This window comes from Juglans regia, chromosome 13, assembly GCF_001411555.2.
Source record: "Juglans regia cultivar Chandler chromosome 13, Walnut 2.0, whole genome shotgun sequence".
Lineage (NCBI taxonomy): Eukaryota > Viridiplantae > Streptophyta > Magnoliopsida > Fagales > Juglandaceae > Juglans > Juglans regia.
The window spans coordinates 36,823,568-36,841,367 of NC_049913.1; the positions used below are offsets into that span (position 1 = coordinate 36,823,568).

At 34.8% G+C, this 17,800-nt stretch overlaps 3 protein-coding genes across 3 annotated transcripts; 1 reads left to right on the plus strand and 2 right to left on the minus strand.

Moving 5' to 3' along the window:
* Positions 1–68: 68 nt before the first annotated feature.
* LOC108980115 (universal stress protein A-like protein) lies at positions 69–2,754 on the minus strand. The gene is made up of 4 exons (XM_018950944.2): positions 2,438–2,754; positions 2,182–2,273; positions 1,539–1,660; positions 69–380 (listed from the first exon to the last, which is right to left on the minus strand). Exons 1-4 carry the CDS (start codon positions 2,643–2,645, stop codon positions 302–304), a joined length of 501 nt encoding a protein of 166 aa, XP_018806489.1. The 5' UTR covers positions 2,646–2,754; the 3' UTR covers positions 69–301.
* Positions 2,755–4,923: 2,169 nt separating this feature from the next.
* LOC108980114 (acyl-acyl carrier protein thioesterase ATL3, chloroplastic-like) lies at positions 4,924–7,920 on the minus strand. The gene is made up of 5 exons (XM_018950943.2): positions 7,628–7,920; positions 7,372–7,472; positions 5,976–6,085; positions 5,327–5,422; positions 4,924–5,244 (listed from the first exon to the last, which is right to left on the minus strand). The coding sequence occupies exons 1-5, from the start codon at positions 7,876–7,878 to the stop codon at positions 5,125–5,127; spliced, it is 678 nt and encodes a 225-aa protein (XP_018806488.2). The 5' UTR covers positions 7,879–7,920; the 3' UTR covers positions 4,924–5,124.
* Positions 7,921–14,593: 6,673 nt separating this feature from the next.
* LOC108984049 (transcription factor MYB62-like) lies at positions 14,594–16,216 on the plus strand. The gene is made up of 3 exons (XM_018955878.2): positions 14,594–14,892; positions 14,983–15,112; positions 15,264–16,216. Exons 1-3 carry the CDS (start codon positions 14,742–14,744, stop codon positions 15,898–15,900), a joined length of 918 nt encoding a protein of 305 aa, XP_018811423.1. The 5' UTR covers positions 14,594–14,741; the 3' UTR covers positions 15,901–16,216.
* Positions 16,217–17,800: the final 1,584 nt, after the last annotated feature.

The following is a 17,800-nucleotide window of genomic DNA, read 5'->3' on the forward strand; positions in this document are numbered from 1 at the left end:
AAAATATAGCCCCAAAAAAGAGGCTTAAAAAATGTGGCATATTAGTGTGACTAAAATAATAGAATTTGAGATGAAGAACAATATGTATCAATCTGATTAGATCTAAACATGAGACGGCAATGTCCCAAAATCAATTTTGGGAGAAAGAGCTTGTGCTATACAACAACCAAGTGCAAATCAATTAACACAGCATAATTCTTTACAAGGCGTAATTCTCTTTTATTGTGCCAGAAAGCATTTCAACAGAGAATTACAATTTTCAATTTCAAAGCAGGTGGGTAACGATTTACAGCCCAGTCTTTTAAACTGGTTTTTTAACGACAAGAACTGGGCACTTGGCATTATGAACACAGTAATTGCTGACGCTTCCCAGAAAAGCCCTGTACCCAACAAACTAGCGTTAGTAATTCAATATGTTTAATGAATTATTCCGCTTTTTTTTTTTGTTCGCGTTTTGCTATTTGGATTTGGATTAAAATTTCATAACATTATCTTCTTCTATAATCTAAATAAAAAAAAAATTTAATCAACCAACGTAACTTTTTATTTTTAATTAATTTACATAATTATATTGGTTGATTGAAATTATTTATTTTTAGATTATGCAAAAATGTCAAGTTCTGAAATTTTTAATCCAGATTAAAATAAAAAAAAATAATTGAATAGTAAACTAATAATAAAAGAGGTGTAAAGATATCGTTACCCATGATAGAATGACAACATGTATTCTTGGACACAATCAAGACATGCCAACATATAAGTAAATAAATATATAAATAATCAAGAAAATTCTCATTTTTTTTATATAAGAAAAAAGTTCTCATTTTTTTTAGAGCATCCTCGTTTGGCTTAAGCATTTGGCCTTTTTACTCAATTTTAACAAATTGACTTTCAGCTACATATTTGTATGGAACTAGGGGTGTAAGGTGATTCCGCACCGGTTATTTCTCTAAACTGACATTTTCGATTTTACGGAATTCGGTCGGTTCCGGTTAGGTCTGATTTTTTGGTTTTAATATACTATATTATATAGTATATTATAGTATATATTATAATGTAATGATATATTATAGTATATTATAATATATAATGATATAGTATTAATATAAATTTTAATACGCACTATATAGTATTAGTATAACTGTTAATACAATAGACAATAGTGATATGAGATTTTAAAATTTAATATTATATTAATTAGTAATTTATCATATAATACAAAACTATTTTATCTATAATTATATATTATATATAAAAATTATATACAATATAAAAAATTATAATATATATATATGAACCGGTCCGGTTAGTCCGATCCGGTTTTAAAAAAAGAAAAAAGAGAACCAGACTAATTTTGACCAATTTTAAAAAAAATAAAACCGATCTAGTCTGGTTTACCACTATTATTTTCTGGTTTTTGCAACAAAGCCTCCTCCACCATTGAAAACAACATGCAATACTCGTGAAAAGGACAGTTTGAAAATAAAAAGTAAATACATAAACTGAAAATAAACGAGTAATAACTCTTGGCTACCAACCTTTTAATAACTCCACGACTATGGCTGCCCAATACAAGTAATTGAATATTGAGCTTCTCAACTGTTGCACATATTGCCTCTTTAGGATCCCCAACTTCTGTCACCATTTCTGCAGGTATGATCTGTAACAAGGAACCAAAGAATATTACCCCAGCCTACTGCCCCAAATTAATAGATGAAAGTTCAACAATGGAACGCATGCCAATCTTCCTAAAATGGTTTGATATGTATGTCTTAAAAAATGGATTCAATCTGCAAAAAAGTACGTTCCAAGCTATGGATAATCTAGAAGGTAAATAGATGAATATGTTTTCACCCATTTAATTAGACAGCCCAAAAGGGAAAGAATATCACCTATAGTGGGATAGAGGAGTAGAGTCTTGACAATTTTTTATAAGATCTACGAACCCGAAATGAAATTAGCCCTTAGGATTTGAATAGTCCAATCCGTTTAATCAGATAAGTGGAGTTGGGATTAACTCTTTATAAGATCTGAATTGGATTTGACAGCAACTAAACCACCACACATTTAGAGCTGAGAGCTTTTGTCCGAATTGCGAATCCAATATAAAATTAGCAGATTAGGATTGAGGCTACTGATTGTTCATGTCTAATAATATGCAAATTCTAGAGAAAACAGTACCCCGTGGTTAGCGCACATCTCCTTAGCCTTCTCTAACAAAGCTGATGCAATCTTCTGGTGATTTTCTTGGATAGATCTCATCAACTCCGGAGCTGCAAATAGGAGAGAGGGTGACAAAGAAAAGAAAAGAAAAGAAACCCCATCTGTATAATATATATGTGATCTGTAGTACCAAGAAAATCAGAAATATATATATGGAACAAGCATGAGTATTAGAAAATCGGAGAGAGAGAGAGAGATGATCAGAGAAACGTACGCGCAGCACCGAGAGTGGAAGCATAAGCGTAACCGAAGTCAACGATGGGCTGCACGGTAAAGATGAGAAGGTCGGAATTGGCAATGGTTTCGCGAAGGTTGTCCAGTGCCCACTGGAGAGCGCAGCGGCTACACTCGCTCTCATCTATTGCCACCATCACCTTCTTCTTCCCAGTACTATTGCTCTTTCTCTCCGCCTCATTATCCATATCTCTCTCTCTCTCTCTCTCTCTCTCTCTCCGTCTTGCAGTTCTTCCCTCAGCTTTTTGTAGTAGCGTGTTGTGGTCACCCACTAATCCTTCTAAATTCTTTTCCGATGCGCATAACCATATATAATGATTTCTCAATCAAACCAACTACGAGTCAAAGTAGAGCTAGACATCACGCGTTGTCTGTTTGGTTTTTTGATATCCATTTGGATTAATATGACAAAGGTGTTACGTTAGCTCCCTAGCTCAATAGACCCTCACCTTAAATACTCATCTGCAACCTGCACCGGCCGTCTTAATTACTAATATACATACATACATATATACATATATATTCATTTTATTCAACATGCATGTTACTAAGTAATAAAAAAATTTCATGTAGGTGTACGTCCCAATATCGTTGACATGACAGTATATATATAGAAAAGAAATGGGCAGCTAACGTAACGTGAAAGAAAACTGATCCTCCGGAAAATGAAAAATCATTAAACGACGATCGAGATGGAAAACACAACGTATCATATCCCTAAATCTTGACTAAACATGCATATATTGTACGTCTGTGGGCGTCAAGCAGCTAGCCGAAGTATTTATTTATTTATTTTTATCTGTGGGCATGAAGACCATGCATCTAGCTTGTGACTGAATCCGTCATCTAGAAGCATGAAAACAAGATGCTAGTGGAGGCCCGGAATCTTGGATTGAATTCTGAAACTGGCCACCATATATATATAGCAGGTTATCTCAGTTATATGACATGAGTATATATACGTAACATTGTGTTTTTATATATATATATATATATATTCAGTTTTGCTGGTTGTACAGAGCAGTACAAAACTAAACTATTTCATTTTATCTTTATCTCATATAATTATTATAATCTTTTCAAACTTTCATACAAAATATAATAAACAATTCAATATTTTTAAATTCTAAAATAAAAATAATATTATAATAATATTTTATTCAACTTTCAACAAAACATCTCATCTTATCTCATCTAAATTGCGTAACTAAACGAGATTAGATTTTATGGATTGCTGCATCTCTTAATTCCTAGATTTTATGCACTTGGTAAAGTTGTTAGTTGCTACTCATCTTTCTGCATTTTCTAGAGTTAGTCCTGATGCTTTTCACTAATTATGTTGGCTTGACGTAGTTTTGTGTTTTCCAGTCTTGTCTTTGTAGTAGAAGATAAACCATGGTAACTAGTAATGACGTTGGTAAATCAACAACCGTGTATTGTAGAGGTACTGTTTCTTGGCACCTATTTATAGGGAGATTTATTTATTGATAGTGACAGACAAAAACACCAATTAAGATTGGATTTTATATATAGTTTATATAATATAATGTCCCTTGACTAAAGTTAATTACTTATTTGAAAAAAAAAAAGAAAAAATGATGTGCTACCCACTTTTATATTTTTAGATTGTATTAATTTTTTTCATCTGTAATATTGAAATTATAATGCGCAAAAATCAAAAGCTTTTGGGCTGCAGGATGCTGAAACTCATTGCCCAGACTCACAGTTTCAAAACTTCAAAAGAGACTCACTGATTTCCCTTGTATGGCTGAGGTGACAAAACTTCATCATGAGTTGCACTGTTGCATGCTACAAGTACAAGGTGAATGGCCTAAGCTTCACCAGGGCTTTATACCAATTCGACTTAAAAGGCTTTCATTTATGGACTTGAGTTCCTTTGGTCATCAATCTGATTCATTTTGCAACAATTTTACTGTTTTCTTTTTTTGGGTGACTCCATCTTACCCACATAAAATCTAGTTTGATGTCCGATCTTATTTCATTTCATAGAATTTCTTTCAAGGCATGTGAGCTAAACATGCGAATTCTAATGATTCAGGGCTGAAGAAATTTTGAAGGCCGGGGCGTGACCTTAGTTGAGTAAAGTACCCTAATTCGCCAAAACCTATTTAAAAAAACAAAAACAAAACATCAAGAAATCAAAATAAAAATTAAAAGGGAAGGTATTGGGTCGAAGCCATGGGATAAAAATGATTTCAGGGGAGGGTTTCTATCGTAATCTGATCAAATCAAGAATATTGCTTATGATTATTTTGAACCATCTTCACACAGAAACAAGAACTAGATCGATTTGGAAGCCCCCAGCTGTCTTGCTCATTATTTTGAAGCATGTTACAAGGCCTCTTAGAATAAAGGGTTTCAGAAAGCCAGAAAGATTTCATAGACTCTCACTTCTTCAAATCATTGCAGAAGAAAATTGTTTGCATCAGACAGAAACAAATGAACTGCACAGACATGATGAAATCCTATAGAAAAGAATAGTTCTTTTTCAAGCTGAACAAATTTCTTTGCTGAATTGTAATTTGTGGCTAGAAGCTTTTTCCCTCCTTTTTACAAGGGAAAAACATGAATAAACAAGCAGATAATACATACACCAATGGGTCCTCACACCTGAAATTCTTTCTAAGTATCGAGTGTCCAGTAAAATTAGTTAGAATCCTCATGGCGCATAAATTGAACAAATTTAGACCTCATCTCTGATGGAATACGGACAGGACGATAGTTTTTGTCAAGCCAAACTGCGGTAGCCTTTGCTTCCAAAATAGGCTGCATAAACATATCAAAAGTTACTGGGAATCTACCTTCAAGTGGTTTAGAATTTTGGTCCCTAAGGACTACAATAACAAACCTCTTGACTTGGCAGTTTGAAGATGAAGTGTTCAAAGTATAGCCGAGCAGCCGAAGAGCCAGAGACCCTCACCTTTACAACGAATCTGTCACCACTCTAGATGCACAGGAAACACCATGATATATATATATATATAATAAAACTCATATCAATATGGTTATGACCTTCAGCTATAAAGTATCAAGACCTAATCCTAGTGATCACTAACTGCAGCAAGCAGAAGGGCTAGGCACTCACTAATCCTTCAATCAAGTGAAATGCAATTTTGTGAAATAACTACTAATTTTAGGGCTTATCTAAGAGATGCAAAACAAAGTATGCCTATAACAATGCCCCACACTCAGCAATGTCAACTTAAATTTTTAATACCAAAGAAGTACCGCTTTCCCAGCTCTAGGCTAATATTTTTTTAGACTTGCAAAACTATAGATTCTAGCTACTTCCAAAAGGAATTACTTGGACATTTTTTAATGGTAAAAGCACAGTGCTCCATGCATCATACCAAGCAGATTACGGTTTCAAGGCTATTAGAAACCATTCTTCTTTGCAAAAACATCTTAAGCTAATATATCACTAGCTAGACTGACATTTACATTGGGATAGGTATGTAGATAAAAGGTTTAGCGTGCTGTAAAGATCAAAGACATACTCTTAGAGGTGCAAGGAATTTGAGGGACAATTCTGACAGTGCTAATGCATCCCCTGTGCGGGCAACAGCATCAGCACTGATGCCAATCCTTTCCAAAAGTTCATGACGACCTGATTATTGTATCACATGACAAGTCATCAATTTTTAGCAAATCAAAAGATGTTAAACGGTCATGAATGCTACAAAAAGTAGAAGAGCTGCTTTCAAGTTATATTTGCAACACAAATGCTCACAAGAAATCGTATTGCACCCTTTATTCATGGTCAGCATCCAGTTTGAGGTATAGTGGAATGAAAAGGAGGGGGGTGAACTTTTGAAAGTAATCAAGCTTTTCCAATGATGGTGTGATACTGCATGGTTAGACGAGAAACATCCTCTTTGGAGCCTAAAACCTTTTGCTCCAAGAATGAATGCCACAATAGTCAATTAAGTAGTAATATTTCATCCTTTTCCTATATTTCATTTATCTAGAGTCATTGACGTTTCATAATTCTATAACTACTAGTCGTGGGATACAGTAGTGCTCATTCTTTTTTTTGTTCAAATTATTAATAGAAAAATATTCTTTTGTTTATGGATTTTTATGTGTACTTTTGTCCAATCCAAATAAAAACTTGTTTATTGACTGAAATAGAAGTTATAGGCTTTAGTAGAAGTTAAGAGCTGGAATATGTAAAAAAGTTTCTCATACTTCTAAGTTTAATAATTAAATTAAGTGTGATGACTTATGGAAGGCTTAATATCTAGATTTCTTTCCTTTTTTCTTCTTTTTTATCGTGGCCATAGTCCATGTCAATAATTCATAGAATTGTTCACAGCTCTGAACATTCATCTTTATTGTAGTCCTTTGATCCAATTCACCAAGTCTTTCCAAACCCAATTCTTTATAAAAAGCATAAAGACATTGTCCCGTAACCCCTAGTCTTCAACCTTCAACTTTCAGCCCTCAAGCCCACCACAAAACACGCAAAAATATTTCTCGGAACATCTCCTATGTCATTCAAGTCATTCACAGACCCTGGAAAGAACCTTTTCAAGCCAAGAGTTTTTGTCCAGAGAGAGAGGAAAAAAAAATTTGGTGCAATTATTCAGCTGTCACATAGGAATTGCAAGTATAACAATTTGGAACTAATTCACCCAGCGGTTTTATGCATTCATATATATGCACTTTCAGTTTTAGCAATCTCATAACTTTAATAAGGAATATGACAGCATCAAGACTCCTAATTAATTTCAATCAATGCATGCCTCATCGACACGGAACATAACAATCAATTGCAAAAACTACCGTACACAATACCAGTTATAAGAAAACTTCCACATAGTTATGTTCGCAACCAAAAGAAGCAGCCAAAATTGCATATTTTCAACACGAATCGTACAGAAACCGTCTCACCGTGCTGGCAGTAACTTGCATAGACAGCATTGTTGACTACTCCATACTGATCCAACTCGTAATCACGAACTTTGAGCTCAACTTCATAGAACACACCCATTCTCCAAAGTAACCCAATAATTGCAAAGCAATTTAGCGAAGTATGTTTAACGAAAAACCGAATTGTTGATGAAATTTAACAAAAAATATCTTTAAGAAATGCCGCAAAAAAGCTCCAATTAAAGACGAGAGAGAGAGAGAGAGAGTTGTGGGGTACCCTTGGCCACCTTTGAGATCCAGAAATGGGAGTGCGCTGCAGCTTCTGACGGAGAGGCGTGGTCGTACGCATAGCTGCAAGAGGGGACGAGTCGAGGGAAAAGCAGCCGACGCACGGCGGAGATGGAACCACGCAGGCTTGAAACGTGAGGCAGAAATCGCCACGTGTGAGTGGTGGGCAAGTGAAGATGCGTGCAACTGCGACATGTGGTGTCGGGGCGGAGGAGCCGAAGCATTGGCGTTAGGATTCATGTAACTGTCCTAACTGTTCTTTTCCGCCTTCAACTTTTTTCTATTCTATTTTGTCATTGACTGTACATATATACAGTGAGATTGCCCTAAAGGCCTAGGCCTTATGTATCGGCCCCGTATGATTGGGCCTGATCTACTTTGTCCACGGGCTTATTATATATAGATTTTTTTTTTGGAAGTATATAGATTACTATTATAAGAAAATTGTAGAAGCAACTATCTTCCCTTTAATTTCTCTTTCTATTTCAAACAAAGATAAAACATTAAACATTCATGTGAGGTCGACATTATTTAGAAAATGATAAATGTACTCAAAAGAATTTATAAAAAATTTACGTCTCCAAATATTAGTTATTGATATGCTGAAAATCATGAAATTTGAATTTCAAAATTTGAATTAAAAAAAAAAAACAAAATGAGTCTTATAAGTAAAATTATAAGTAAAAATATAAGTACATGTAGCACTACTCGTAGAATATTTATCATACATGAAATATTAAATGCGATACAACCATAATCCTCTATTTATCTGTTGATGAATTAGGCTGCATTTGGATATTGAGTTGAGTTCAGCTGAATTGAGTTCTTTATAAATAATAGTGAGTTGAGTAGTGGATGGAGTTATGTAGGACCCGTCTAAACTGAGTTTAAAATTTGTTTGAATGTTAAGATGAGTTTAGTACTTTTTATGAGAAATTGAAAAAGATTGTTGTTCTCACGTGTAAAGATATTTTAAGTTGAAAAAATTTGTGGGTCTTACGTGTTTTGAGTTGGAATGAGTTTAGTAATTTGAAAGTTAGGTGTTTGGATGTTAAACTTAGTTTATAGTTAGACTGAATTCAGCTGAGCTCAACTGAGTTTGAGAACCAAACGCAGCCTTAGACTATCCATTTTGAATAGAGAAAAAAATTTAGAAATGATCTCAATTGACATAATGGATGAAGTTGAAGATTTGGCTTGGAATTGATCATGGTTATGTGATTATAAAGAGAGTTTTGCATTATTATGAAATTTGTTTTTAGAAGCTATATATGTTCATATATATATATATTGACCTCTAGATTCTATTTTTTTGACACAACCTATATCCAATAAACACAAGAAGGAAATGCAAAAGTTCCAAATGAGACGGGAACTGAGTAATTGGGAGACATTTTATGACAATCGACCACTAGAAATGGAATCTTTAGTTGTTAGTTTTTTTTTTTTTCCCAAGACTTTCTTCATTTTGTTTTTCACTAATGTTTCCATATCAGCTAAGTATTAATAAACAGCCTCATTACTTTCAAGGGTTCCTTGCATTTTTTTTCAAGGGTTCCTTTCTTTCTTGTCTACTTACTTGATCTAAGCCTCAATCTAAGCTTCAGGCCTCAAAGCATTGTGTTCCAATGGGCACCATTTTACTTTTTGAGGGACATGGAACCATGACATCCTACAAAAACTTTACTAGTGGGTAACAAGTGATCAGCTTTTAATTTCGACTTCCAAGCGTAGAAGCTGTCAAAATAATACAAGGGTAAATCCCAAGATCGAATTCACAGGGACAATGAGAATTTAGCAAACATTTCATTTTCGCAAGACCACATATTACCGTTTGGAGTGACACGAAAATTTAAAATAATAAGCAAAGAGAAATAAATTCCTAAACTTAACCACTAATAATATTTACACCTAAATGTGGATATTTACTAAAGGAGTGTAGAATGAATTATGAGTGAAATTGTCGGGACGTTCAAGCATAAGTAAAACTGAAAATAAAAGAGAATCTATTTTTCTAAAATTGCTAAGATTAAAGGGAATTAAAGAAATCGTATGGAAGTTGACTTAAACCTGTAAGAAACAATTAAACAAACACTTGGGATGCAATTTTCACCAACTAATTTGGTGATGGATTTACTTCTCTTTTCATTTTCTTTCAACCATTCTCTCATTCCTAGAAATCATAGTCGGATAATATAGCAATGAACCACAATTTTATTCTAATAAAACTACTTGACAAATTATATAACAATCATAGAAAGTGAAAGAAAAACATTAAAGTCATGTTACTTGTTCAAGTATCAATTGTGCCTTTACGTCTACAATTGATCTAAACCAAGAACAAAGAACTCTAATATTTTCTAGATGCACATTGAGATATAATCCATCAAGTTAATCATCAAAAGCACTAAATATTGAAGTAAATCCAGTCCCAAATAGTCACGGGTTACTCATTGAATTCCAAGCTAAAAATCTAGCCTATCATCTCTAGATTAACAAAATGCTCAAGAAAATTAAAATCTAACATCATCATATACTGTTTCAAATGAAAGTTACTGAATAAAAATATACTGTATCCCACAAATGTGCTGAAATCCGAAACTTAAAAGCATACAAACTTGCGGAAAATAAAATGAACTGAAAAAAATAAATTGATGAGGAAGACGAAGCTGTCGAACGAATATAATTCTGAAAGAAAAAAATATCTGCGGAAGAAAACTTGCGGAAAATACTAAAATGAAAAAAACTCCGGCGCACGAAAATTATTTTTCGTTTTATATCTCTCCTTTGCCTCAAACAGACTACGCGTTTCTTCTCTGCAGCCCAGCCCACGTTCGTGCATTTCATCTCTCTGCAGTGCGCACGTCTCTGCCCACCAGGCCTTGCTGCTGTGCGTTTCGTTTCACTGCTGCATCTTCCGCGTTTCATGCCTTCGCCCAGCGCGTTTTGAGTTCAGCTCGCCTGCGTTTCATTCCTTCGCCTCTTGCGTTTTGAGTTCAGCCCCAGCAATGAATTTCAACTCCCGCGTTTCACCTCTGCTGCGCGTTTTGATCTGCTGCAGCTGTGCATTTCTTTTGTTGCTGGCATTAGGTACTTCCAATAATACCCATATAATTTTAATATCTTTTCCACAATGCCTGCAACATAAGTAAATTATCAGAATAAAATTTAGGATATTAATAAGAATTTAACATTGAGTCAAGTATTAAAAATCAATACATAATTAAGTGCTTAATTCATTTTTTGTTAAATAATTCATTCACTTAAGCAGCTTTATCATGTAATTTTTATCACTTTATCAACAAGACAAACTTATGAAATTAAGTATTAAATAATCGTTCTTACAGATCCTTGTGTTGAGAATGTAGCTATCAATTCTTGAAGAGTAGTGATGCATATACAATATTTTTTACAAGTATGTTTTAAAATAGAGGGGCATTATATAAAACCCGAAATCCAAATACAAGAAATTTAAAATCTTTTATGAAATGATAAGTACTATCCTATTAGTTAGTTGTGAAATAGATACACAAATACCATTATTCTTATTGGTAAAATGTAAAACATGGGCCAATGAACTATTGTGGCAAAGAGGTAATGTTGCGAAATGGTTATGTAGAGGGATCCGAGTCAGATGATGTTGAGTTGTCAGATTGCATGTCGATGGTGCTAAACTATCTCGAGACGGCAAGTTAGCGCAAGTACAACAAGAAACAGTGGCTTTTCCTTGATTTGGGACAGTTTTAAACACGTATCGATATTTTAGTCATAACTTTAGCTATGGGTATCAGATTCGTGTATATAACCCCAATTTGGAAAACTCTTTTCGATGTGCACGTCGTGGCCACCCAGCTATGCTTGGTGGTCATTGTTTTCGAGCCCAAAATCAGCTGTTTCTCCTTCAAATCTCCAATTTTAAATATTTTTTGCCTTTTATGATAATATTTCGTTTATCGGTTAGGAAATGATTTTTATCCCAATTTTGGCAAGATTTTTGGCATATTGTTTCTTTATTTACGTATTTATTTTGTGTGTGTATATTAAGATTATGCTATTTTTGGTAAAATCTTGATATTTTTAGATTTATAGCTATTTTAGTCTGGCTTGTGGGTTTAGTTAGACATTTTGAGAGTTTTGATAATTTTCAATTGAAAATAGAGTTGTTTTCTCTGTGTTTTGAGCGAATCTCTTGTCTTATCTCTTTCGATTATTTGTTAAAACTAGCTGTCAAAATTAATCTAAATTCTATTCGGCGTTAAGTGGGCATTAATGTTCAACCTGTCCAGTCCACCATTTCTGTTTGCTACACTATCTAAGTTTGACAAAGTAGTGTTTTGTCATTGTTACAGAAAGAAATGAAACAAAAAAGATTACTTATGACTTGTGAGAGAAATATAATAAATGGATATGAAACATGATGAGCTATCCAAATAAAACCCAGTTATATGAACTTTCTCTTCTAGATTTCTTCTCCTTTTGTCCTTCAGTTGGGACAAATAAAGCACTATTCTAGCATGACCAAAATGGGGAAAAGTTAACATAGGACAGCACATGATGACATGAAAATGGCATATAATACCCACATGGATATGAGTACTCTATCAATAGCAGTAGGGGTTTGGAATCAAATGTTAAATCAAATTAACCCAATTCGTTTTTCTGGAAATGGGGGGAAGGAAGAATTAGAATCTAATGGCTAGACTCTAAAATTCTGGAACCAAAACGCTACTTCCCTATACGATTCCAAAAGAACATTCTAAATCTTCACACAACTTCTCACAATCATGCGTACTGATCATTTTCAATTAATAGGCTTTCAAGGGAAAAGCTGCCACGTTAACCAGAATCTTTATATAATTAATTTTCTTTTATTTATTTATTTTTTTTAAAAAAAAAGAACATTATTATTCTGTTTAATTTGCCTTTTTATGTGAAGGAACAAGTGCAGTAACTCAAGAGTTATTCATTTTCACAGCTTACATGAAATTAAGGCATTTTATATTAACACAAACCAATATATATATATATATATATATTGTATTATGAACTTGAAGATTTTATTGCATATATATATATATATAGAGTACTGCTAAAGACACAAGAAGATTACACAAAAATAATCTTACAAACTGACATGGCTTCATGTAGTTTGTTAGATTTATTTTTATAATAAAAATAATTTTATAATCTAACAAATCACATTATATCACGTCAATTTGTGAGAGTATTTACCATATACTTATATCAAACAAAAAACAGTCGGGCATCATCATCATCCTTGTTCCCACGTACACCTTCCGTTTCTCTCCTCTCTTTCATAGGGCTTAGTTCCTAGGAAGTCTCCCACCACAAAAACAAAAATGTGAAGCTCATATACGACAACATTCTGTCATATTCATGTCCTTGGAATGTATTTTATGAATAAGAATTTACGTTTTTACTTTATCTAAAACCAAGTCACATGGTGGGCAATGGTAGCTTTGAGATGCCATAAAAAGTGTTAAGTGACAAAGCATCTCTCCATTGATAGAACTATTTAACTCAATATGGTATACTCTATCCTCATGACTCATGAGATTCGACACCCTCACACTGAGTACGAACCCCCAGCTTGCAACTTCAATTATTGATTCCCATGCCATCCATATCTTTAGACCCACCACCATCATCCACATGCCACACTCAATGGTCCCTCCAAGTGTCCTCGTACTCCTGTGCCTCCCAATTAACTTGGGTAATTTACAGGAAAAATACAATTTATAATCATCATCTTAATCATCACCTTCTTATCATCTTATTATATTTATATATATATATGTACGTGTGTGTCATCAAATGATTGGAAGATAAGCAAAGTTTTCCAATCATCTGATATCACATTAAAAGATGATGTGATCAGAATACTGATTAAAAGGATGATAAACAACGCTTCTCAATTTTCAGTTCCTACCTCCAAGCTAAGCTGTGTGAGAGAGAGACCTCTTTGCAGACATGCAATCTAATTTCAACATGATCTACAGCACAGTCAAATTTAGAATGCACTCTCTTTGACCATTCTTGATTTATTTAAATTTGATGTATGGATTCTGTACATGATTGTTGGGTAGTAGTAGTGATCTTTGTCTCTACCTTTGATGGGGATGGAGAAACAAAGTCACAAAGGCAAACCCAAAAATTTACTGTGCTTGAAACATGCACCATTCTCCTCCAATCATCACAGTACTGTTCTCTCATACAATCAATTAAATTTTGTAACTTGACTGATCAATGCCGCCCTACCCCTCCCGAACATGCCCTACAATTCCAAGTTTGGTTGTTTAGTTTATCATGTAATATAATTTGTCTAGTCAATCACGCGTCTTACATGGATTTCAAGCACTACGACAAAAATGCAAGGAATTCTACCCCCAGACGAAACATTTTAGTGGTCTCATCTTTCTTCCTCTTCTCAAGACTTTTTTCAGTTCTCTCCCTCATTCCTCAAAATATATCCTATAATATAAGTTGTTTATACTAGAATATGCGGACATTGAGTAAATGGATAATATTTACAATGCATGAAAAGTACACGTAATTCATGCTGGGTCCCTCCATTTTTTGGGTAACTTATTCATGGTGGACCCACTAATTAATCAGAGAAAACCAGAAGATTATGGCCTTGTGATTTGCTTTATTATTGAATTAGAATTTAATGGAGCTCTAGTGTGTGTCTAGGCTTCACTCTTGATTCATGAGGGAAAAAGAATTACTAAATTAAGGATGGTCAGTTCTCTCTATGGGTATTTTTCATGGCCTAGGGATAATATGGGTAGGACCGATCTCAATCAGGCAACTCTAAAGGGTAGAGCATGTGGGAAAAACTTAAAATTGGGGATTACTTTTCTTAATTACAAGGTGTAGTTTGAACCTGTCGGATTCTATAAATCTGTGGCTTCTTGTGCTTTTACTTTAATAAATCTAACTGAAACACCGAAAAAGGGAAGAAAGGGAAACTTTGCATATAACCCCCCCCCCCCCCCCCCCTATACTCTCTCTTCCACGCACGCATAACACACAGAGATACAGAAGAGAGACACATACAAACAAACAAAAGGAGAGCAGCCATGCCTGCTGGTACAAAGAAAGTTCGTAATCCTAATGAAGAAGATATGGAGCTAAGGAAAGGTCCCTGGACTCTTGAAGAAGACAGTACTCTCATCCACTACATTGCTTGCCATGGTGAAGGTCGTTGGAATCTATTAGCTAAATGTGCAGGTAAAGAACATATATTATTTAACACATGAATAAGAGATAGCTTATTCTTTTCTTTGCTTGAATTGGGTCAATGTTTTTATTCACTTTCAGGACTGAAGAGGACTGGAAAAAGTTGTAGATTGAGATGGCTGAATTACTTGAAACCTGATATTAAGCGTGGGAACCTTACTCCACAAGAACAGCTCTTGATCCTTGAACTTCACTCCAAGTGGGGTAATAGGTGAATTTCTACATATATCATCTTCCCAAAGTATTCTGGACTTGCTTTGTATTGAGAAGAGTTTTTGGTTGATTGTGCTATTGTTTTTACAATTTTAGTTAATTCATGAATAACTCAGCATTTTCCATATCTGTTTATTTGAAAAACCTAGGTGGTCAAAGATTGCACAACATCTACCTGGAAGAACGGACAATGAAATCAAGAACTATTGGAGAACAAGGGTGCAAAAACAGGCTCGGCAACTTAATATTGAGTCTAATAGCAAGAGGTTTCTTGATGCAGTCAAGTGTTTTTGGATGCCACGATTGCTACAGAAGATGGAGCAAACATCTTCCCCTACTTCTAATTCTTCATTGACATCCATGAATTCCCAGAGTTCTTCAGCTCCTCTGTCACCCAATCCAACAGCTGCTTCGCTTTCACCCTCATCTCCTACACCAAGCAAGCCGATACCGACTTTGAATTATCCCAATGAAAACTCAAGTTCTATCGCAAGCCAAACTATTTATACCTCAGGCTCAGATTCCATGAAAATTTCAGAGGAGCCTCAAGTTCCTGTACAGGCAGCAGATACTATCCATGCCTTTGGCAATACAACCTACAACCATACAAACTTAACTGATTCTTACATCATAGACAGCAGAAGCTACGACATGGAGACTCTCATCCTGGACCCCATGTCAGCAATGGGCATCTATGAGAACTCTCTGTTGGATTGCCATATGGCAGGTGGTGATTGGCTGTCTGATGACATGGCAGATTCTTTATGGAACATGAATGATATGTAACAAACAGTTAAAGGTTTACATCTGAGAGGAGCATCTTGGGTGATCTCGTTATTATGTGAGGCTCGACCCATCAGTAATCACAATCTAGTTCTAATTATGCTAATCCGAATAGGATTTAGTACTTGATGTAACTCAACTACTCCGATATTATAGTTTTAAGGATGTTTTATGTAACTAAGAATCTACAGCCAATTTGAATTTTAACTGGTGCATAGCATAGTTATGTAGTGAGTGATTCTGTACCAGAGTTTCTAAGAGTTGGACAAGACTGTAAATAGATGAAGCAAATGTATCTATTTTTGTCGGTTTGTTATCAGTGCCTTTTCAACAACTGAAATTATTGCAACTTGACCACTATACTGAAAAACCAATATGGGATACCAACTATGTAGTCAATCAAAGAAAGGATCTAAGAGGAAGTTAAGTTGCACCAATAGAGAAGATAGGTGGAGTCACATCTAGTTGTGGTGGGCACGTGTAATATACGTACATGTTTCATAGAAAAGGACAGTGAATGTGGTGAAGGTGTAAGCATGAAGGGGTCAGAAAATGGTACTCTTCTTGAAAATATTCGAGTATACAAGCTTGAGTATAATGAGCTAGCGGCAAAATTCACCCAGAAGAGTTTGGAGCAGACCTAATCATCTGCAGTCACTTTCTAAAGGTAGTTTCAAACTTTCTTTTTTCAGATGGATGGTAAAAAGTAACAAAGAAAGAGAATTGTGTCTTACATGGACATGCTTGAAGACGAGATAACGGCCTGGTTATAAATTGGCTTGTAAGTAACAGAACTCTAGTAATTTGACCCCATACCCACCCACCCACCCAGCCAGTTTTGGTCTCAAATGTTGAAGCATCCATGTACAATAAGAAAAACATCCCCACTTTTATGTAACTGTTCAAGTTTTAAAAGAAGTGGTTTGTAAAACACAAAAAATTCAAGAATGTACCCGCGAGCGTAGCTACTGCATATTTGTTTTCTTCAAGAGTGATTTTGCCACCATATGCAAGACTGATGCCCACAGACAAATCCAATTAAAATAAACTCATAAAAGGGGCATGTTACTGTGTGACTTAAATCTAACATAAACCAACTTTTTACACCTCCTTTCTACATATCTACCACAGTAGTAAGCTGGGTTCATAGCCATTAATTCTTTAGATTTTCAAAAAACGTTTAAAAAGGGGTTAAGAAACAAGTAGTTTTTGAAAGTTGAAACACACTATTCAAAATGGCCATTCTTGAGGACAGCTGTTGATATGCTTAGGGTGAGTGATTTCAATGGTCGAGTCCGCGCACAGAGATGAGAGGGAGGTACTACTGCAAGCAAAAGAAATAGCAAAAAGAATTACAAGTCAATTTCAACCAAAAGTTCTCAAAACCCAAATTTGTGTTAATTTCTTAAAATGCTTTGCAAATGAATGCATAAATATCATTCTTTTAACAGGGCCGCCCTAAAATATCAGTTCGTGCTTGTCACTGGAGACATCACTTGGTCTTGGTGGCTAACTTTGACTAGTCTATTCAGTCTTGGCTTAGTGAACAGAGATGATAATAATTAAGTTCACTTGATAGAATTCAAGGAAGAAAAGTAATTTAACCTAATAACGACAAATCTGAGGTGGGTGAATCTAGGGAAGTGCTGTGAACTTTGTTCTCTCTAGCAGGGGGGAAAAAACAAAGGTTCAAAAGATTGCCAGGGACATATGACCACGACTTGGAAGACAACTGATTTGATAAACCCCTGCTCACAAATAGTTGAAGCCAAAGATCTTAGAAAATGTCCAAAGTGGTATATATCGTTTTCACCTCCTAATTTGACCAGCCCTGTGGCTTAACTATGGCATCCTATTTTTCACTCCCTCAAGGAAATATCACTCACAAGTCACAACAACATCA